This window comes from Erpetoichthys calabaricus, chromosome 3 (genome assembly GCF_900747795.2).
Source record: "Erpetoichthys calabaricus chromosome 3, fErpCal1.3, whole genome shotgun sequence".
In the NCBI taxonomy this organism is placed as follows: domain Eukaryota; kingdom Metazoa; phylum Chordata; class Cladistia; order Polypteriformes; family Polypteridae; genus Erpetoichthys; species Erpetoichthys calabaricus.
The window spans coordinates 294111375-294134479 of record NC_041396.2 but is presented as its reverse complement, the minus strand read 5'-3'; the positions used below and the strand labels follow the sequence as shown (position 1 = coordinate 294134479).

Below are 23105 nucleotides of genomic sequence, written 5' to 3'. Positions count from 1 at the left end.
TCTCTAGGATTCTGCCAATCCTGCGGCCACCTGAAATACTCACTTGCAGCTGACTGGTATACTACAGTACATTACATACAGTGGGTACGGAAAGTATTCAGACCCCCTTCAATTTTTCACTCTTTGTCATATTGCAGCCATTTGCTAAAATCATTTAAATTAATTTTTTCCCTCATTAATGTACACACAGCACCCCATATTGACAGACAAAAAAAAGAATTTTTGAAATTGTTGCAGATTTATTAAAAAAGAAAAACTGAAATATCACATGGTCCTAAGTATTCAGACCCTTTGCTCAGTATTTAGTAGAAGCACCCTTTTGAGCTAATACAGCCATGAGTCTTCTTGGAAAAGATGCAACAAGTTTTTCACAACTGGATTTGGGGATCCTCTGCCATTCCTCCTTGCAGATCCTCTCCAGTTCTGTCAGGTTGGATGGTAAACGTTGGTGGACAGCCATTTTTAGGTCTCTCCAGAGATGCTAAAGAGATTCTAAGCGGTATGTGTGGAGACAACCAGGCACTGCTCATCACTTGTCCAATACAGTCCCCACAGTGAAGCATGGCGGTGGCAGCATCATGCTGTGGGGGTGTTTTTCAGCTGCAGGGACAGGACGACTGGTTGCAATCGAGGGAAAGATGAATGCGGCCAAGTACAGGGATATCCTGGACAAAAACCTTCTCCAGAGTGCTAAGGACCTCAGACTGGGCTGAAGGTTTACCTTCCAACAAGACAATGACCCTAAGCACACAGCTAAAATAACGAAGGAGTGGCTTCACAACAACTCTGTGACTGTTCTTGAATGGCCCAGCCAGAGCCCTGACTTAAACCCAATTGAGCATCTCTGGAGAGACCTAAACATGGCTGTCCACCAACGTTTACCATCCAACCTGACAGAACTGGAGAGAATCTGCAAGGAGGAATGGCAGAGGATCCCCAAATCCAGGTGTGAAAAACTTGTTGCATCTTTCCCAAGAAGACTCCTGGCTGTATTAGCTCAAAAGGGTGCTTCTACTAAATACTGACCAAAGGGTCTGAATACTTAGGACCATGTGATATTTCAGTTTTTCTTTTTTAATAAATCTGCAACAATTTCAAAAATTCTTTTTTTTTGTCTGTCAATATGGGGTGCTGTGTGTACATTAATGAGGGAAAAAATTAATTTAAATGATTTTAGCAAATGGCTGCAATATGACAAAGAGTGAAAAATTGAAGGGGGTCTGAATACTTTCCGTACCCACTGTATAACAGAGCGGGACATTATCAAACTGTAACCCATTTTATGGTCAACAGGGGGCAGCACTGGGCACAAGTTATGAACTAACCCTAGAAGGGGACGCAGCCATTAATATGGGGGCAATCTGCAGGCCCACTGTGCACGTCTTTGGGATGGGAGAGGAAAATGAAAGTACCCCCGAGGGTAACGCACACAGGTGAGGATTTGCAGTGGCGTAGCTAAGGGGGGGGGGGGGGCAAATTGATGTTACAAACAGGCAAACAGGAGGGGGTGCGAAATCTTCAGTTGTCCCCGGGCACTGAAAACCCTTGCTACGCCTCTGGGGATTTGAACCCTGGAATCTAAGGAAGTGTGGCAGCAGCCATAGCACCGCAGTACTGACACCCCCGTTTGTGAGAACTCTGAGCCCATGTTTGATTTTATTTATTCTGGTGGACCAAATTATTTTAATGTAAAAATGGTAGCCACTGAGTCTTAAAAACAGAGCGCGTTAATCGGTAGGTACACGGGATGCATGGGGCAAACAAGCCGCCATTTGTCAGAACGGGGTAGCTGATGACAGAGCGTGGGATTTGAACCCAGGGGTTTCGATCTGTAACAACCAGTAATAATGGCAAGCTGGTGCGGGTGTGGAATGGGGGTACTGGGGGGGGTTGGGGGGGCATTGTCTGGGGTTTCAACTCAACATCACTTCCTTTCGTGAGGATCACACCAGTAGGTTCACTGGTAACTTAACGCTGAATAGGAGTTAACATGCATGCCAGCAGTGAGACCAAAGGCCTTCTAGAAGGTGGGAGGTGTGAGTGGCACTCGGGCACACAAGCACATGTTGGCAGGCACTCACACCCTGACCTCTGATCCCTGAAGATGACAACATGGAGTTCAAAGGTCTTTGGCACACTGTCAGTGATTAACAGCCATCCAGGGACTCTGGACCTCTTTGCAGAAGAGCTGCTGAGACAAAGCAAAGCCAGGTGGGGGGTTAGGTGTTTAGCCATACTCACCACATTGGGGGGTAGCTTGTGCCCGGGCAGATACTTGACGTTCTCATGGTCAGTGTTGATGATTTCTGTCAGTTTCCGATTGTTGACCGTCTCCTCAAAGACCCACATCTTGACCGTGCTGTCAAACTTGTCCAACTTGGCCGCATTGGCACCAATGATCTTTGCGATCGCCGAACCCCTGTGTGCCAGGAAAGGAAAAAAAAAAATCCAGTTAAGAGTTTGAGCCCTGGCAGCTACGGCAACCTGCACCTCTTCCCAAGAGGATTCTGTGGGATGTGCTGGGATCACAACATGAACCTTGAGGGAATGGCGGTAATGTGGTCAATAGGAGGACTGTGAGCAGGGGCCACATGACGGGAACCTCCAAGAACAGCTGGGTAGGAATACAACTTGAGACACGCAGGGGGTGTTGAAACCAAATCACTGACCTGACCTGCCAAGACTCCACACCGAGGGTCTCACAAGAGAAGCATTTTGTCTTTGGCACCTGGCTTCAACTTAGTGACAGGCTGTGCCAAGACCAACCGTCCAGTCGGGTACTTGATCTGCAGACACCCACACTCCCACCCCTGGCACTCACTCCTTAACGATGAAATCTGCCCAGGGCCCTCTTAACATATGGGCACAATGGGCACTGGGGCCCACATTGTTTCTGATGCCTATGTATGTTTCTGTTTTGCTATCAAAACAGGGACCCCAGCAGACTACTTTGCCCAGGGGCCTGTAATGGTGGTAGGATGGCTCTGGATCCGACATGATTAACTCTTGACTGGCAAAAATGATGTTTCAAGCTGGATTTGGCAGATGGTTGACTGATCATTGGCGGAATTCTCTGTAAGTTGGAAAACTTCATTCAGACCCTAGTGTGCTCGCTGAGGAGTTGTGTGGAGTCTGTGCCCACCATCAACGGTGGGTGAGACCATCAATGGTTGGGTCCTACTTTGACCCCAACAATCAACCCCTGTTCCCATGAGCCTGAAGTAAGTAGCTTTGAAAGTCGACTCATGGATGGATGGATTTGGAAATTGATAACTGGGGGGGGGGACTTCATGAAGGGGGGGTGAGATTAATCAAAGACTGGATCTTCTGAAAGTAATGCAGGCTCATAAGTGCCAACGTTTGAAAGGAACTGGGTGGGCACTCATTTTTCAGCAGCCGACATAAGCAAACCCCCCCCATGTCACACAGCCTACTGCATTCTTTCTCCCCGTTTTTTGGGTTGGATGGCAGTGCTGGTGAAATTTTTTTTTTAGTTGTACGACAAGAACATCAATGCATTTTTGTTCTTTGCCTTGCTGTTGTTCATCACGTTCACTGCAATAGCCGATAGCGGTGGGATTCGAACAAGCAGACTGAGCACCACAGCGGTACGGCAACACAATAAAATTTCCTGCAGAGGAATCCAAAGAATGAAGTGAATCGATTCTCACCGACGAACTGGAGTGAATGGAGATACCCTGCACTATTAGCTAAGTGTCTCAGTCGAACTTGTGTCACAACTTAGGGTAGCACAGAAATAGACGGGGTAATAACACGTAACACCAGCAGATGGGGGGGGGGGGGGGGGGGGGGGGGGTCTTTCCCGTGAGATGAACTAGAAGACTTTATTTATTTATTTTTCAAATGGGAAGCAAGTAAGCATTTCTAAAAGTCACATTACACTAGAAGACCCTGGGTATGTATAGGCTGTGTGGTATTTTTAGGTCAGAATTCTTGGGGGCTTGAGCTCTAGGGCACCCACCCACAGAGCTAACACATATGCACAGACTTACTGAAAAGATCTAGGGATCAGAGAGTGGACAAGCTGAATAACATGTCCATCAGTGACCGAGGTGGACGGTTTATGGAAGAAGAATGGAATGACACAGAGTGTCTCTCTCTCTTTCCAATCACAGTCTGGATTGGTCAGAACTGGTCACCACCCACTGGCTGGATTTAGTGAAACAAGGTCTGGCTCATCTGCATACATCTCAATTGATTGGATCTGGTGAGATGAACCATCAAGTCACAAACTAGGTCTGGTGCAGCCGGTTTGGATTCATTTGCATACAACTCAATGATTGGATTGGACAAGATGACCCCCTCCAATTACAAATTAAGTCTGTTGCAAATTGATTTGGACTCATTTGCATACAGCTCACTAAATGGATCAGACGAGACGACCCATCCAATCACAAACTAGCTCTGCTGCAACTAATTTGGACTCCTTCTTTACATACAGCCCAATGATTGGATTGGACAAGATGACCGCCTCCAATCACAAACTAGATCTGCTGCAACTGATGAAGACTCATTTGCATACTGCTAAATGATTGGATTGGACGAGATGACCCCCTCCAATTACAAATTAAGTCTGTTGCAAATTGATTTGGACTCATTTGCATACAGCTCACTAAATGGATCAGACGAGACGACCCATCCAATCACAAACTAGCTCTGCTGCAACTAATTTGGACTCCTTCTTTACATACAGCCCAATGATTGGATTGGACAAGATGACCGCCTCCAATCACAAACTAGATCTGCTGCAACTGATGAAGACTCATTTGCATACTGCTAAATGATTGGATTGGATGAGATGACCCCCTCCAATCACAAACTAAGTCTGCTGCAACTGGTAGGGACTCATTTGCATACTGCTAAATGATTGGATTGGACGAGATAACCCCCTCCAATCACAAACTAAGTCTGCTGCAACTGGTAGGGACTCATTTGCATACTGCTAAATGATTGGATTGGACGAGATAACCCCCTCCAATCACAAACTAAGTCTGCTGCAACTGATTTGGACTCATTTGCATACAGCTCACTAATTGGATCAGGCGAGGTGGACCCTCCCATCACAAACTAGACTAGGCACTTGCATCAATGACAGGACTTGGTCAGTTTAGGTGAGACTCACCTCCACAGCCAGAACTGGGCGCTGTGATGCCCTCTTTGAATGATGACTGAACGTGGTGAATGAAACCCACGATTTGTGACTGACCCTCTGGTGTACCTCTGGTGTAACTGACTGAACACTTTAGGGGTCTGACTGAAGAAACACAATCAGCCCAATAATCCATTTGGATGAGCCTCCCTGTCATTGAATGGATCTTCTGACACTAACACCGCCACCAGTGACAGGCTCTGTTGACATCAATCCCAGAATTGCTGTGTGGATTCTGTCAACTAGTAGTCTGCCTGTGAACTGAACTGGAGGAGACGGAGTGACGTTTAATCAATAAAGCAGAGACTAACCATCTTGTTAAGCCCCGGCGCACAATCCTGACTCTACTAGATGCCACATTTTCCTTTAACAGCACACGACTGATGCATTTGGACCCGAATTCTAGACAGTGACCTCCAAATTCATTTAATAAGTATAAACAGAGAATGATTACACACAGATGTGCACCGAAAGGGTGGGCTGGTGTCCTCTGGGCGTCACTGACAAGACTGCATACAGCAGAGATAATTAGCCTCCTTCATCTGAGCTGAAGGTTGGGTTACAGGCTGGCATTTTGAAAGCTTGATGAGTCACTCCTGGAGTGCGAGCGTCTTCACAGCACAGCTGCCAGAGAGCTTGACGGCGGGCCTCCCCACATGGACACTCACAGCTACTCCTGGCATGGCTTGGGTGGCACCGGCAGGTGGCGTGCTGGTGCCCTACTTTATTTCACAAGGCTTATCATGTCTATGCATTCTCATCTCAGACAGCGGAGTGTGTCTTAGGTCTTATGTGTGCTTCCCAGCTCTTCTGAGGGGCACACTACTCAGCCCCCGAGACTAAAGAGGCCTGCATCTGGTGCCTCTGGTCAGTCACGTGGGTCACCTTGGTTGCACACTCAATTGCGATCGTTCGTTCCCTTCTTCAGACTAATCTGCTCGACACTGTGATAAGATGGTCAGTTCTCAACGGCACACCATCAGGACATGAACGGTCCTCAAGTCTGGGGGCCACTCAGCTGTTCTGTCCTGTACACTCTGTAGCTTAGATGATGTGCCTCATCTACGTTGCCCATTGTCTGCCCCACTACTGTATTTACTCTGCTCATCCTCAGCTCCTGATGGTTTCTCATTTGTCACTCCAACAAGCACCACATGGTGATGAGCTGCTCCCTACGTCAGCTCTGAATGGCCGATGATGTCACACGCTTTACTGCCCACTATGCTCAGTTACTCTGGTCCACAGGTCACATGACTAGCCATGCCAGAAGGCCCAGCATCCCAATCAGAATGGGAGCTGGCTCCATGCAAGGATGAGAGGCCATAATAGAGTAGAAGGATGGGGTGGACTGGCGTCCTGAGCAGGATGGGTGCAGGGTGTCCCTCCAGGAAGGACAGAGGGTGTCTGCTTCCCAGAGGCGTGTTCCCTAGTATACTGGTCCAACACCCATATGATGGATTCCCAAAGAGCAGGCTGGCAATTCCAGTCACATGAGACAACCTTATTGAATTTTTTTTTGGTGCCACTAGGGCAGTGGTGGCGAACCTATGGCACGTGTGCCAGAGGGGGCACTCAGAGCCCTCTCTGTGGGCACGTGTGCCGTCACCCCAGCACAGAGTTCGTCACTAAAAAGCCAGAAGGACACGGGGCGGGGCGGGGCCGGGCTGCTCCCCTCCCCCTCTCCACGCGCGCCTGCTGACATTTCTCACCTTATCCGCCCTCTGCCCAGCTGCCCAATGGGAGCGCTTCCTCCCTCCCCTGTCTGGGGTAAGGCGGGTGGCTCACATGCTGCGTGAGAGTACGGCGTGGATGGCAGCCTGTTGAGTCTGTGGTGAAGGTGATTCCCGTGGTGGGGTTGGAGAGGAGCTAGTTTGGAGGGGATGTGGCATAGCGGGTCCACAGCTCAAAATTGAAAAGACCAGTTTTAATAGGTAATTGCCATACTCGCGGCTTAGAGGGGGGTGTGGTAGTGTGGCCAGAGCAGTCCCCGGGAGCTTTGTGATGCAGGTGGTCCTCGCTTAAATGCACAGGTGAGGAGTCATCCGCATCTGTAATTATTGCCGGAAGCTGCTAATCGGCACACTTGATCCACGTCACCGTAATAAATAATAGAAGCGCGGGGCGGATGGAAAGGGGAAGAAAAAGAGAGAGAGAACGGGAACGGAGGTTAATAGGGAAGACCTGCGTGAAACACTTGAGAAGATAGAAGGGATGACAAAGGACAGCAGTTAGTTCTGAAAATGAAATCCTTAAAGTCTGGAATTCTCTGCCAAATAAAAGCGCCGCAGGGGACTGTACTTTCTCCGGTCCTGTTCAGCCTATATACATTGGACTTCCAATACAACTCGGAGTCCTGCCACGTGCAGGAGGAGGAGTATAGGGACCTAATCAATGACTTTGTTAAATGGTGCGACTCAAACCACCTACAACTGAACACCAGCAAAACCAAGGAGCTGGTGGTGGATTTTAGGAGGCCCAGACCCCTCATGGACCCCGTGATCATCAGAGGTGACTGTGTGCAGATGGTGCAGACCTATAAATACCTGGAAGTGCAGCTGGATGATAAATTGGACTGGACTGCCAATACTGATGGTCTGTGCAAGAGAGGACAGAGCCGACTGTACTTCTTAGAAGGCTGGTGTCCTTCAACATCTGCAATAAGATGCTGCAGATGTTCTATCAGACAGTTGTGGCGAGCGCCCTCTTCTACGCGGTGGTGTGCTGGGGAGGCAGCATTAAGAAGAAGGACGCCTCACGCCTGGACAGACTGGTGAGGAAGTCAGGTTCTATTGTTGGCATGGAGCTGGAAAGTTTAACATCTGTGGCAGAGTGACGGGCGCTGAGCAGACTCCTGACAATCATGGAGAATCCACTGCATCCACTGAACAGAATCATCTCCAGACAGAGGAGCAGCTTCAGCGACAAACTGCTGTCACCATCCTGCTCCACTGACAGACTGAGGAGATTGTTCCTCCGCCACACTATGCGACTCTTCAGTTCCACCCGGGAGTGTAAACATTAACATTATACAAAGTTATTGTATGTTTTTGCCAGCATTTTTATCACTCTGTAATTTAATATTGTTTTTTTGTATAAGTATGCTGCTACTGGAGTATGTGAATTTCCCCTTGGGATTAATAAAGTATCTATCTATCTATCTATCTATCTATCTATCTATCTATCTATCTATCTATCTATCTATCTATCTATCTATCTATCTATCTATCTATCTATCTATCTATCTATCTATCAAATAATTTTAAGTCAATGAAAGCACTTGATATTGCTTTCCTTACTTTGTTTGGATCATCTTCTGCTTGTGAGCAGCTGTTTTCAGCTTTGAATTCTATCAAATCTGACACCGGAGACAGACTAATAGATGACCTGAGTGCTGCATGTGTTGCTCTCAAACTTACAAAGTATGAGCCAAGGTTAGACAAACTATCAGCATGCATGTGTGACGATGGCGGTTCGCTCCGTGCTCCCATCTTCCTTCTGGGCGCTCTTGTACCCGACACCGTCGGTAATGTCACCGATGAGCTGGGCAGTGAGGCACAACAAATGAAGCAAGGGGATGGTGCAATAAGTGCAAAGTGCTTTTATTGAAAAATCAACAACACAAAACAAAGTGTTCAAATAAATAGTGCAGTGCATCAAAAAACCTTCAAATAAACAATCCAATAAAATCAATGTGAAATCGTGGAAGTTAAAATCCATTAAAAAAAAATCTTTTAAAACCTGAGGTTAAAACAATGGCTGGAAGCCGTCCTTTAACACAAAGCCTGGTGCCTTTCTACTGGTGACTCCCCTGCTTCTCCCGTCCAGGTTATGCACCAGGGGAGCCACCCTACCTGCAGCTGACCTTCTCTCTGCCTTCTCCTGCAGGGCTGTTTGCCACGCCGATCCTTGGCTCCGGTGGTCTTAACCAGACCGTGACTTGGGCTCCCCAGCGACCAAGGTGCTCACGCTGGGGCTTTCACATCCCAAGTCCCGACTCCCGCTGCTGCCTGCTTGGCTATACGCGGCCAGCCATCCTCTTTCCAGTCGCGCCCGCTCTTCACAAAATGGTCAGCGGGAGCGACCACAATCGACTGCTCCTCAGGTGCCGGCCAGACACCCAGGCTCACCCACTCGTTCTTCTCTCTTTCTCTCTTGCACCGACTTTCCTCTCCCTGCTTCCTGCCGCCCTCTTCTCCTGCAACCTCCGTTTCTTTCTTTTCCTTTCTCTCCTCATTGGCCACCTCGCGCATCTATTTATCACGGGGACGTGGATCAGATGTGGCAATTAGCAGCTCCCGGGAACAATTACGGATGCGGATGACTCCTCACCTGTGCACTTAAGTGTGGATCACCCGCATCATGAATTCCCCGGGGACCGATCTGCCACACTACCGTGCCCCCTTTCTAAGCCGCGAAGGCGGCGATTATTTATTTAAAAAGTGGCCTTCTTGACATGAGCTGTGGACCCGCTTCACCACAGCATACAACAGCAAAAATCACATTAATTGTTCAAATGCAAACTTTCACCTTTTAATAAAAAGTTGTTTGTATCATTGAAAGCTCTGTTATTGTGTTAAAGATGTTAATGTACGAGTTGTTTTTTCCAAACTAACACCTCAGTATTCAGGTTAAATTGCCATGTTGGCACTTTGCGATAAATAAGTGGATTTTGGGTTGCACTTTGGGCACTCGGTCTCTGCACTACGGGGAGCTGCAGGGGATCGTTACTCCCTCTTTGAAGGGTTTCCGCCTGAACTGGAAGTTTTTCCAGTGTGCAATTCTGAGGAACTCGTACTCCAAGGTGGAAGAGAAGTTGGGTTTCTTGCATGAGGGGTTGGATGAGACCATGTGGGAGGTGTGAAAGGAGAAGGAAAAATCATTACTTTGTTGTGCAACCCGAAAAAGAGCAAACTGGAACCCTGTTAGAGGTATTGTGTCGAATAAACACCATACATCTGAACCCAGGACTGTGTTGTGCAGCTGTGTCTGGAGTGTGGTGCCCCTTGGTGGTCTATTTGTGTACAGCATGAGGCAGTGAGCTAGCTCTGTACATCGTGCAGCTGTGAGCAGAGACCACCAGAGCCGAGAAGGACTAAGTCATCACAACGTGGAACTGAGAACCAGCAGAGTTAGGGTTAGGTTTAGGGTTAGGGTTAGGGTTAGGGTTCAGGGCCAACAAGCAGCATGGAACGGAGAACACAACGTAACTCATTACGATAAAGAACATGGAACTGGCAGACACAAATGGACATACGGGGCTGAGCATGAGAAGTCTGTATACGGTGTGGAGCGTAGAGCTGACCATCACAGCATGGCATACGGAGCTTCTTGAACCCCGGCATGACGGGTGTCCAAATCCAAGAAGCAGTGTGGAGATGAGAACAGACAACGTCATCATAATGGGAATTGGAAAACACAGTGCGAAATATGGAATCGTGAGTGAAACGTACAAAGTGTGGAGCAGTGAACGGGCTATCTTAGCTCAACGTGCGTCTGACTGCCTTCTCCCCATCAGATAATGGATTAGCTTACCACAGTCTGCAGCCGAGACGTGACCAGCTCACAACAGCATGGAGCAGAGAGTAGACCGACTCATTACAGTGATGACTACCCACTGATGGACACAATGGGAAGAAAGCAGCTGAGACTGAACCGAGCGAGGAGCAGGGAATGGGCCAACTCCTCACAACGGTACCGCCGAACATTGTCGATCTGCCGGCCTTCCATTGAGGCAGTTTGGAGCACAGAATAGTCACAGTGTGGGGGCCGATGACCACAAGATCAGCAGCATGGACTCCCGACTCCATACCTTCTGTTGTTTAGGTCGGTGTCCAGCTCACCATAGTCTTGAGTCAGCCTGCCGTTCTAAAATGAAGAGGAGGAGGAGGCAGTCAGGTACACAATGGAGTAAGTTAGCCGGTCCACTCTCTGCTCCACACTCAATCCAGATTGACGGGGGTTTTATTTCACTGAACACTCTGTGCTTAGACTGGTGTTTGCCAGTTTCCAGCTCCTCGTCGTAATGAGTTGGTCTGTTCTCAGCTCCATGCTGCTTGTTGGCCGCTCTTGTGGGTGACAACTCCACGCTGGGACGAGTTGGTTCTTGGCTGCAGCCCCCAGGAACTTAACCCTTTCAGCCCTGACATGTAAATACCCCTTCAGGCAGACACGTGGCCCAGTCTTACCCTCTGGAAAACACCTTCTATCTGCCACAGCCAGGTGTTACGTGGGCATCCCCTTGGCCTGGTCCAGCCATTCGGGGCCTCAACAATGAGCCACATCACCCCCGGGGAATCTCACCACATGGCCGTAGTGCCGTAACTGACGCTCCCTCACAATGCAGGTCATGTGCCTCATTCAGGACTCCATGAGCAACACAAAGTCACACCAGTGGTACCCAAGGATTCTCCGAAGAGACACAGTACTGAAGGACTCCAGTCTTCGTCTCAATACATGCTTACATAAAATAGATATACAATTAACTAGGGGGCTCTGCCCCCTGCTCGCTTCGCTCGCCAACCACCAGGCTTGTTCCTGTGGAAATACAATTTAAAGTGTTTTTTTTTTCATGGGAATTGTCAAATATGCATTATGTTCACTTTTTATTTTAGAACTTCAGTAAAAACAATATTTGGAATGAACTTTTCTTCAAGATCACACTGAGTTTTGATTCCTTGTCTGGTCTTACAGCGTGATAATGCAACGTATAATCTCACGGGAAACTGTAAAGGTTTTAATACGAATGACATATTCCCGTTTTGAGTTCATTCAATAAAAATAAGACTTTCTGATAAAACAATCTACTTATGAAAGTGGGAACATCCAGAGCCGATGTAGCCGGTGGCATTGTTCTCAAGAAGCTGCGGATTTCTGGCCATTGTGGATTACACGTCATTGTGATAAAGAAATCTGGCCGCCGACCAATAGTTCTGTTTGCATCATGATCTGACTGCTGCAATGCTCTTGGACTACCTTGATATGATGATGGTAATATTACTGCTTTACCTATTTTGAATTTGTCTGAACTGTTGATATTTGAATTTTGAACGTAATCAATGAGACCTTGCATATGTTCTGTTCTAAGTTTAGCTTGATTCGATTTAATAAAGAAGAGACGATTAGCTGCGACTTTTACCCGAAATATTGTGTGGGTGTTATTCGTTTTTCTGAATGCGTTTGTTTCATATTGTACGAACGTCCTTTTTCGCCATCTGGGAAAAGAAAAGGAAAGAGTAAAGGGTCAGCATGTGGCGATGTATTTGACATAAATGACTAATCATGCTTTGCCTTTGGATATACACGAATATCTACTCTGTCTTTGATATCTCAGTTTTTCGAAAGTATCATCACTGACAATTCCTCACATGTGGGTTTATTATAAATGCGACTGTGATCTTTCGGATTCATATAGGCATCCAAGATAATTTCTTTGTTCGTGTTTTGCTGATAACTTTCTTGTAAAGTGCGATACTTTTGGACGTATGGATTTGGATCCATTATTGGCTGTATAATTTCTATTACGTCAGATCGTTTAACTCTTTTCATTCTATGTTGCATCGCTTGTCCGTGATCATAAAGATACACCTGACCGAATTGTGTTTTTTTTCGAAAAAATTCTCATAGCGTATGGTACTTTTCCCTGATGGCAACACGAATTAGACGATCTACAAGTCTCCGACGTAAACTGTACATCTCTCTTCCAGATTACGCCTCGTCGCAAGACTTTTTTTTTATAATAGAGAGATAGAAAGATAGAGTCCTTATATATAGAATAGTCTTTCAGTCTCTAAAGATGAGTCCAAGGATGAGGTCATATCGAAGAACAGAATATACGCAGACGAAGGGACGCAGTTAGGTCTGATGAAACCAAGATAAGAGATTTTCCAACCAAAATTCAAAGCACGTTTCTTGAGATGTGATGGCCTACATCTGAATAGATTTGCCACCAGGGTCCAAAAACATCTCTAAAGGTAGTACATCTGTCACATCTACGGTTGTGTCCTGCTTAATGACGGCATATGGTGTCGGACTAGAGCACCGTTAGTCATTTATGTCGTTAAGCACACTGATGTATGTTAAGGGTTCTGTGTCATTTTGTTTTGTCATTACTGCTCTGTGGGCATCGCTGCATTCTGGCAAAAACCTAAACGTGCACCAGAAACACACAGGGAGGTGCCTCTGTGTCATTTTCACCGGGATGATGCATCAAGTATACATTTGACCAGACATAACCTTCCTTAAGCTGATCTTATCTAACATTATCCTAATACTTACATCACATCAATTAATAATAATTATTTAAATCCAGTAATAGGTTTAGGTTTAGGTTTCTTTATTTAGTCATGTTTACACAGGAAAACATGAAATTTGCCTTCTCAGTTGCATCTAATAACAAGTAACAGACAGAATGAAATAAAACAGACAAATAGAAATAAGAAAGGTTAAGGTAAGGCAGTTAGATAAAACATATTTATACCAAAAAGAAAAAAAAAAAAGGTAACAGGATATATATCAAAACCTTAAACATTATCTCCGATATTTCTTATTGAAAAGTCGTATGGCACTAGGAAGAAAGGAGTTTCTGGAGCGATTTGTGGGGGTTTTCAAAGCAAAATAATACTGCAGTACGACCGCTTACACCAGTGCTTCAATGCTATTCAATTCAAGGCTGTGTTTTGGTGCTCATCAGCGCTGTAAATTCTGAAGTACGCCATTGTGTTCCAAGCTTATGATCTCATGAGTGTCAATGTACCAAACGTGTGCTGCAGTGGGATAAACTCTGGAGTTGGATCTGCAGGCAACAAAAACCTACTCCTTCCCCATCGCTGATGAAGCACTAGAAAAGCCTGATTCATTGAGGACTGCAATCTCGATGTGATAAGCAAACATGGGGAAAAAAAATAACAACTGACCGAGTGTCTCAGTGAGGCGGCTCCATCTGGGTGTGTTTATCTTAGAGCAGTGGTCCGGAAGGAAAGGACAGATCTGAAGAGAACATCAAACAAACAGCCGCTGAAGAGAAAACCGACCACCGAATCCTGCTCATCGTTCTTTATCATTGTGGGTGACACACTTGTTTTGTTCACAGGTTTCTTCTGTTTTTTTATTGATTGTTGGATTGTGTTTGACTTTTATGTTTAATGTTTGATATTAGTTTGTATCCTCTGTTATTAATATTTTATGTGAGCTTTGTCTCTGCTTTTTATTCCCAACCTCAGAAGGATAGAGGACTAGAAATGCAAGGGTGTTCTTCTTCTTGTTCTTCTTCCTCTTCCTCGTTTCCCTCTTCTCTGTGGGTTCGATGTTCCTGATCAGCCTTCTCCATACAGCTCAGTCCTGCACCTCCCACCCAGTCAGACCCTTTCCCTTCAGATTTTCTTTGACTTTATCCATCCACCTCTGCTTTGGCCTCCCTCACTTTCTCTCCCCCTGGACTTCCATTCCCATCATTCTTTTGCCTTCTTATTCCTCACAGGTCCATACAATGTCTTCTTGTTCTTCTTCTAGCTTCATCTTTTCCCACTTCTATGTGGGGTTGATGCTCCTGATCAACCTTCTCCCTACAACTGCACTTTCTCACCACTCCTCCTTTTCCTTTACCCATCCACCTGCTCTTTGGCCTCCCTTGCCTTTTCTTGGCCATGTCCATCACTCTTTTGATCACATATTCCATGTCTCTCCTCATCACATGTCCTTTCTTAGATGTCCCACCCACTCTTGTTGTATCTCAGATGGTCTCATTTCTTATTCTGTCCTTTTCTGTAACTCCACACATCCATCTCCACATTCTCATCTCTGCCACATCTCATGCCTTCTCCTGAGCCCGCTTTACTGCCCATGTCTCAGCTCCATCCATCACTGCAGGTCTCACCACTGCCTTAAAAACCTCACCTTCAACCTTTCCCTTAATTCTTCAATCCCGCAATCCTCCTGATAGCTTCTTTAATTGTTCCACCCACACTGCACTCTGTGGGTCATCTCTTCAGATTGTCCATCTTGGTCTACCACTGATTCCAGATATTTTAACTCGTCCACTCTTTTCAGAGGCTCTGCCTGCAGACTAACTTCTGTATCCTGATCATCACTAAACATCACATACTCTGCCTTCTTATTCTTCTTCCTATTTATCTTCAGTTCTCTACTTTCCAAAGCCCTTCTCCATTCTTCCAACTTCCTCTCCACTTCCTGTGGTGCAGGCTTTGTGCTGATGACATTGTCCAGAAAAGAGGGATTGGTCAACACCTCCATTACCCAATCAAAGAGGAAAGGACTTCAAGAAGACCTCCGGTGCAGACCTGTTCTTGTCTGTTAACCCAACCCGAGTCCTCACTTCCTCACACATATCCTGGACAATCCTCACACACTTCTCTGGTCCTCCTTCCTCTCTCACACATCACCAGACTTCTTGACGTGTCGCTCTATCGTACACCTTCTCCAAATGACCAATACGTCAAGCTGACCTCCGTTTTGTATTTAAAGATTTCTGGTACTGGTGCAGAACTGACAGGAGCCACTAGGACCCTCTGGTACAGCCATCTATAGTCTGGAGACGTCTTAATCAGAAGTGTGACCAAAAGCTGACTTTTACATAAAGCCAAACACAAAAACATAAGCAACTAAGGTGTAGAAAACGGGCAACAGGCTCTCTGGACTGGAATGTTTGACTCTCACAGACGGCAGTTTATTCACCAAATGGCTGTAGATCAAGGCACAGATGAACGTCTGCAGCAGACAACAGTGAAGCGTGCTGGAAGTTCCTCGCAGGTTTGGGTCTGACTTGATCACAACTGACGGCCTCTACACTGCTGAGAAGTCCAGGCATCGTGCCATACCATCATGGAGACCCCCAAATGCATAGCCAAAACACACCAGGCGGTGCACTGATCTCCAGAATATTGAGCCAGTCTTACATTATAAGTCAGATGGCCAAAGTGTGCAGTGGAGCTGAGGTGAGTGAACAAGAGGAACGCAAAGAGGACCCTCTGAGACGCCATGACAGTGGAAAGAGGAGATGGCCAAGGTAGGCACACCAAAGATGGGGCTCACTGACGGTTTTGTTTCTGCTTACTGCACTTTCTATAAAGTTTACTGATGGGTCAAAACTACTCATGACATTATCTTGGGGCGCATTCCTGCTTTTACTGCACTTGTTCACAAGAGCGTCTGTATGCCAGTAATGTTCAACCAGGACATCGGTCACCACCCACCGCCTCAGAAAAGGTCTACTCAGTCATAAACATCTGAACATAACAACAACCATGCAGTCATCATGCAGATGGCACAAAACGCTGTGAAATTTTGCATATAAGTTGATAAATATCTTGTATGTCTTGTAAGGGACGGCTGGTAGTTTATCCCGGCCAAGACGCCCCAGTAATGGAAGGAAGGGGGAAGGCAGCTTGTCAAAGACATGGCCTCCCCCAGGATGAAAGATGGTAGCTTCCCTAGACTGCAGTGGTGCCCTGGATGCCCACAGGGCATTATGAGACTTGGAATTCGGCAGCACAGCCCTGCTGGGTACCGTGGGTGCTGCCAGGAGACACTACTGTTTACATAATACTCCAAAGTCATGGGGACGGAAGCACAGAAGTACTTCCAGGCTGAAGAAATTACAAGTTCCCATCTACAAGAACAAGTTCCCTACTGGGAACCCGGGAGGGGTGGACAACCATTGCTGGGAGGTGTGGAGGAGAAGAATATTGTGTTAATTGATTTATTTATTGTGTTTATTGTGGCTGTGGTGCTTTGGAGGCACTGCTTGAGAAGAAGAAAAAGAAAATTGAAATACTTCTTGGTGCTTTTACCTTGTGTCCAGAGCGTCTGTCTGTTGGGGAGGAGGTGGGCAAAAATGCCACCAAGCACCCATTCACTTACAGTCTTTATTTGTAACTTATGACACCAATGTCTATCATTGATAAGAACAGCAATAGGATTGAGTCTCTTTGTAATTTTACGACAGGGTCAAGTGAAGTGCCTCAAACCAGTTTGGTCTGCAGGACCCTCTCAGTCAACCCCTACAGGAAAGCCAACTACTAAGCTGGCAAACTTCACCCTAACAAATGGTTTTGGGGGCAGGTGTGAAAGGTATTGTGTGCCCTCATTGGTCTGCAGTATGTCTGTTTGGGATTGGCTTGAATCAGAAGCCATTAAGTACCACGACGTCCTATTGGCTGTAGGGTTTGCACAGAGAGTCTATACATTTGCTTGCTTTACTCCTCCCTCTCTCTCGCTGTTACAAACATCACAATGAAGAAGCAGCTCTCTGGCACACCATTGCCATGAGCAGCACAAGTCAGCAGCCATATTGAGACATAATAAATAATAATAAAAAAAATCCTGGGATGAGACGTGACTTTTTCAAAGAGACACTTTCACGTCCCGTGAGGCGAGACTTTGTGCCAAGAGATTTAACCATGCCCGGGGCCGGAAATAAAAGACAAAGAGCAGATGACAAAGTAGAACGTCGTGAAGAATTCAAAAACGGCGTGATACACATGCAGAGCAGGTTAGAGATAATGAAAGTACGAAAATTCGAATGTCTCAAAAAACTGATAATAAAGATCGATAGTAAAGATTTAAAAGAAAAACCTGAGACGAGAGATAATTTTAAGTCCCGCGATAACCAAGACTTCATGTAAAAAGATTTGGAAAAGTATTACCTACATCTAAAACATTTACAACTGCGCACACAGTTCAAACATTTCTCATTCGTATGAATGCTATTGTGAGACACGGTTCATGTAGAGAGAAACGATATTCGCTCACGGGCAGTTATACGTCGTGTTGTCATAATGTAATTACAAACATGGCATCAAAATACAATGCAATATTGACGAAAAGGTAATTCCAAATATTGTTTTTACTGAAGTGTTACAGTAAAAGTCAGTCCTTATCCAACCCGCTATATCCTAACACAGGGTTACGGGGGTCTGCTGGAGCCAATCCCAGTCAGCACAGGGCACAAGGCAGGAACAAATCCCGGGCAGGATGCCAGCCCACCACTGGGCACACACACCCACACACCAAGCACACACACTAGGGCCAATTTAGGATCGCCAATGCACCTAACCTGCATGTATCTGGACTGTTGGAGGAGGTATCCTTCAATAAGGGCGCGCACAAAAAGGCGAGCTTCAAAAGGCCGACCTCAATTGAGCGAATGTTTCAATATTCTTGCTTTCTCCTTTTTATGCGTTCAATCATTGCCTTTATCTAATAAATTTTCTGTAATAATTTTGTTGTGTTTGCCTTTATTCGCTGTGCCCAATTGAGGTCGCCCTTTTGAGCGCGCCCTTATTGAATAGAACCGTTGGAGGAAACCCACGCAGACACGGGGAGAAGATGCAAACTCCACGCAGGGAGAACCCGGGAAGCAAACCCAGGTCTCCTTAATGCGAGGCAGCAGCGCTACCCACTGCGCCACCGTGCCGCCCTACAGTAAAACTGTACGTTTAAAAAGTATTTGAGTGTGAATTTCAAAGCCAAAAACAACAAAAACGTATAACACAAGCAATACCTCTAATGCAACATGAAACATAAATGCAGAGCAGGTTAGAGATTATGAAAGTACTAAAATTCAAAAGTCTCGAATAACTGATAGTACAGATCGCATTAGCACTAACAAATGGAAAAGAGATCGACTATATGGACATAGGTGATATGACAGAAGTACAGTAATCCCTCACCTATCGCAGGGGTTACGTTCCAGAGCCCCCCGCGATAGGTGAAAATCCGCGAAGTAGCGACCTATATTTATTTGATTATTTATACATATTTTAAGGCTTTATAAACCCTTCCCACACTCTTATAAACCTTTCTCACTCTCTTGTTAACCTTTCCCACGCTCTTATAAACACTTCATATGCTCTTAAACACTTTCTACATTCTTAAACACCGCAGACCAACACTGCACACTGCACGCAGAGATCAGACGTCAATGTGTCTGCACTCGCTTTGTGAAGGGGGGCAGCTGAACTCACGCTGAGCAGAAATGGACTTTGTGCTGCTTCTGCCAAAATGCCTGCTTGTCTCTGTGCGTTCAGAAGGAGGAGGAGGAGTGGGTGTGTGTGTGTGTGTGTGTGTGTGGGTATGTGAGAGCTGAACGCACCTTCGCTCAAACCCCCCCTCCCCGGAAGCGCAGTACGCTCCTGCCACTTCGCATTGTCAAGGGGGTGGGGAGCTGAATGAACGCTAAGGAGAAGTGGACTTTGTGCTGCTTGTCGCTCTGCGTGTCAATAATTTAAAAGCCTGTACATCACCAATTTTCCTGTCTCACTGTCTTGTCTTGCGTGAAGTTTAAAATGTTTTATAATAGTGAGATGTTACTCATATCCTTAGCCCGACATCCACATATCATATGTGTTAACAAAGTGTGTTTTATAAGTTTACATGTGTTTAAAGCATGTGGGATGGGTATTTTAAGGCTTAAACTATAAAAATGTTTATTTATATGGTCTTTCTATATCGCGGATTTTCTCCTGTTGCTGATGGGTCTGGAACATAACTTCCGCGATAGGCGGGCAATCACTTGTATTTAAAAACCCGTGAAGTCGTGAATCCGCGAAAAGTGAACCGCGAAGTAGCGAGGGATTACTGTATATAATTATTGTTCAGCTTTAAAGTTTAAGTCGGAGACTTGTAGATCGTCTAATTCGTGTTGCCATCAGGGAAAAGTAGTGTTTCTTACCAATGAAGAGACGAATCTGCAAGAATTAAAAGATGTGTTGTTTGGTGAAAGTGAAATCCACAGATGGGAGAGGCAGAGATGTGAAGTGGCTGGTGCGTAGCGCAGGATGGGAGGTTGGCGAGCAAAGTGAGCAGGGGGCAAAGCCGCCTAGTAGTTCTGAAGAAAGCTGACCAAAAATGAGGACTTAACTAGAAACATTTAAAGTAACTACAAGTCTGTGTGCTGCCTGAAACTACACATCAGCATTTGACAGGTTGTATGGTTGCCAGTATTCACTTGTACTTTGCTTATTATTATTATTTATGAATATTATCAATAATAAATCATGTAAAGTGTAACTTAGCTCCTGCTTGTCTTTTACTACATCTAATTCCCTGAGGTTTTATATGTAGAATGGAAGGTGGGGAGAAGTTATGTGGTACAGTACCTTAATAATAAAATAATAATACATTACATTTATATAGCGCTTTTTCTCAGTACTCAAAGCGCTATCCACACAGGGAGGAACCAGGAAGTGAACCCACAATCTTCCACAGTCTCCTTACTGCAAAGCAGCAGCACTACCACTGCGCCACCTGTGAGGACCTTATGTACAGTGGTAAGTCATATAATGACATATTAATAATACAAAAGGGGAAAGTGAGTAATAGAGAGCTCTACCAGGACAAAGGACAAAACAGCTGTGACACCTTCAAGGGTCGACTCCAGCCCCCAAGGCGTAAAGGCTGACGGGCACAGAGGTGAGTCCAGGAAAGAAGGAAATGTCAACATCCACCAAACGTGTGTTAACCGGGGTCAAAAGTCACTTGGGAGCAGAACCTCCAAAACGTTACAGAAGCCCACCTTAACTCTTTCAGGGCGGATGTTGATTTTTGTCAAAAGGAAGGGCTTGACAGCGGTAATCAACTGTACACGGTGACAAGACCCCACTGTTATGTTTTAGGTGGACTCCATTTCCTAGAAGGAAAGTTTGCATCATTGGTTTGACTGAGATTCCCAGCGTTGAGAAGCAAGGAGAAAACAACGGCAAAAAATGGTGTCGACATCTGGCGAGAGATCACAGAGAGTGTGTAATGCAGAATATTCCGTTTGGCATGTTATCGCAGAATTGGGCTTTGACTTGATGCGAGTGATTGAAAATGACCGTTGAGGCACCAGCATTATCTGATCGGTCCCCAGCTGTACAGGTCCGTGTAGCTGACGCGCCTACCGCAATGCTCACCTGGGGGGACCACCACTTACAATGACGAAAGGTACAAATGAGATCACGATGCACTGCGACCGTGACCACTGCTGCCACCACTGGCAGCCAGCCTGCTGCGCATTCCTAGTGAACTGACGGCCACAGCACGCAGAAATAGACGTTTAATGTTGACTTCTACGTGAAACCATTACTTTGTGTTCTTTCCCGAAAACTGCGTTTTTTGGAAAAAATACTCAGCCCTCAAAGAGTTAATCAAGTCTATCTCCCATAGCCCCTCATTAACGACTACAGCATCCAGGAAAGCGTCACTCTAGTGGGTCAAACCATTGTGAGCCGTCTCCAGTATTCCAGCTGAGCCCCCTCTTTATCCTGCCGCCTCCATTTTGAGGTATGTCCCGCTTCACTACGGTGGCCTCAAAGGTCAAACTTCTCGGTTTGCTGTTGCACAACTTCTTCACTTAACGTTACAAAAGAAAATGGAGCACAACGGCAGTGACGCGGGTAACCCTCGACAAAACCATCCCTTTAATCACCTTTTGATATTTTGCAGCCTCGTGCTTCCCCTCATCAAGCAACACTCAATATCTCAAAAAGAGGATTTTAGGAATTTCTGCAAATTTATGATAAATAAAAATATTGAAATATCCTATTGACGCAAGTATTCAGACCCTTTGGCTTTGGCTCAGGGGCATCACTTTCTATCGATCATCACTGAGATGTTTCAAGTCCACCGGTGGTTAATTCAGTTGACACACTTCTGTCTATGGAGGGTCCCACAGGGTCCTGAAGTTGAAGGAAACACCTGCAGAGCTTAGAGATGGGACAGCGTCGAGACACGGATCTTGGGAAGGTGGCAGCACTGAAGATTGTTCCCGAGAATGCAGTGACCTCCATAATTCATAAACGGGTGGCGGGCTAGAGATCAGGACATTCATGAATATCTGCAGACATTTTCCAGCAAATCTGGGGCTGATTTGATCACACTTGATGGCCCTTTCACTACTGACATGTCCATGTATCGTGCAATACCATCCAGAAGTTTGAAAGAAGAACAAATCTTCTTAAAGCTGCCCAACCATCCAAACTGATTAATCCTGGGAGAAAGGCCTTGGTAGGATTATCATTTTGGCTGTCCTCTCGAGAACCCGTGTGGAAATGGGAGAAACTTCCAGAAGGACCGCCATCACAATAACTCTCCACTACCCTGGGCTTTATGACAGAGTGGCTGGACAACATGTGGAGATTGCAAAAAAAAAAAAAAAACCATCCAAGGGACTCTCAGACTAATTGAAACAGCAATCTCTGGTCTGATGAAACCAAGATGGACCTGCTTGGCCTCAATTCTAAGTGGCATATCTGAAGGAAACCAGGGACCGCTCGTCACCTGTGCAATACCATTCTAACACTGAGGCATCAGGGACTGGCAGACCAGTCAGGGTTGAGCAAATGGCACAGCTATCTTTAATGAAAGCCCACTCAGAGATCTCCGGACCTCTGACTAGGCCCGAGGTTCAAATGATCCCAAGCACAAAGCAAAGCCAACACAGGAAGGGCCGAGAGACAACTCTATGAATGTCTTTGAGTGGCCCATCCAGAGCCTAGACTTGAACCCCATCAAACATCTTTGAAGAGACCTGACAATGGTGGTCCACCGGTGGTCTCCATCCAACCTGGAAGAGCTTGAGAGGTTCTGCAGAGAAGAATGGCAGAAAGTCCCCAAATCCAGGGGTGTGAAGCTTGTGGCTACCTAAATACTGAGGAGAAGGCCTGAATATTTGTGTCAAGGTGATATAATACTCGTTTTTTAAAAATTCCAACAGTCCTGTTTTTGGTTCGTCATTCTGGGGTGTTGAGTGTTGCTTAATGAGGGAAAAAAAAATGAACTGAAATGACTTGAGCACAAGGCTGGAACGGACCGCAATGTGACAAAACGTGAAGGCGTCTGAAGACAAGGACAGATGTTCGCAGATTTTCCTGCTATGTGTAATTTGTTAGGACTTCCTGGCCTTCTGCTAAATCAAGTGGCCCCCATTTCATCGCTGCTG

General features: G+C 46.0%; 1 protein-coding gene across 1 annotated transcript in view; it reads right to left on the bottom strand.

Moving 5' to 3' along the window:
• Positions 1 to 23105, bottom strand: part of gpd1b (glycerol-3-phosphate dehydrogenase 1b) — a 58669-nt gene that overhangs the window by 21417 nt on the left and 14147 nt on the right. The window contains exon 2 of the mRNA XM_028798540.2: positions 2242 to 2419. Coding sequence (XP_028654373.2) covers positions 2242 to 2419 — 178 coding nt within the window. The remainder of the gene's footprint in view (positions 1 to 2241; positions 2420 to 23105) is intronic.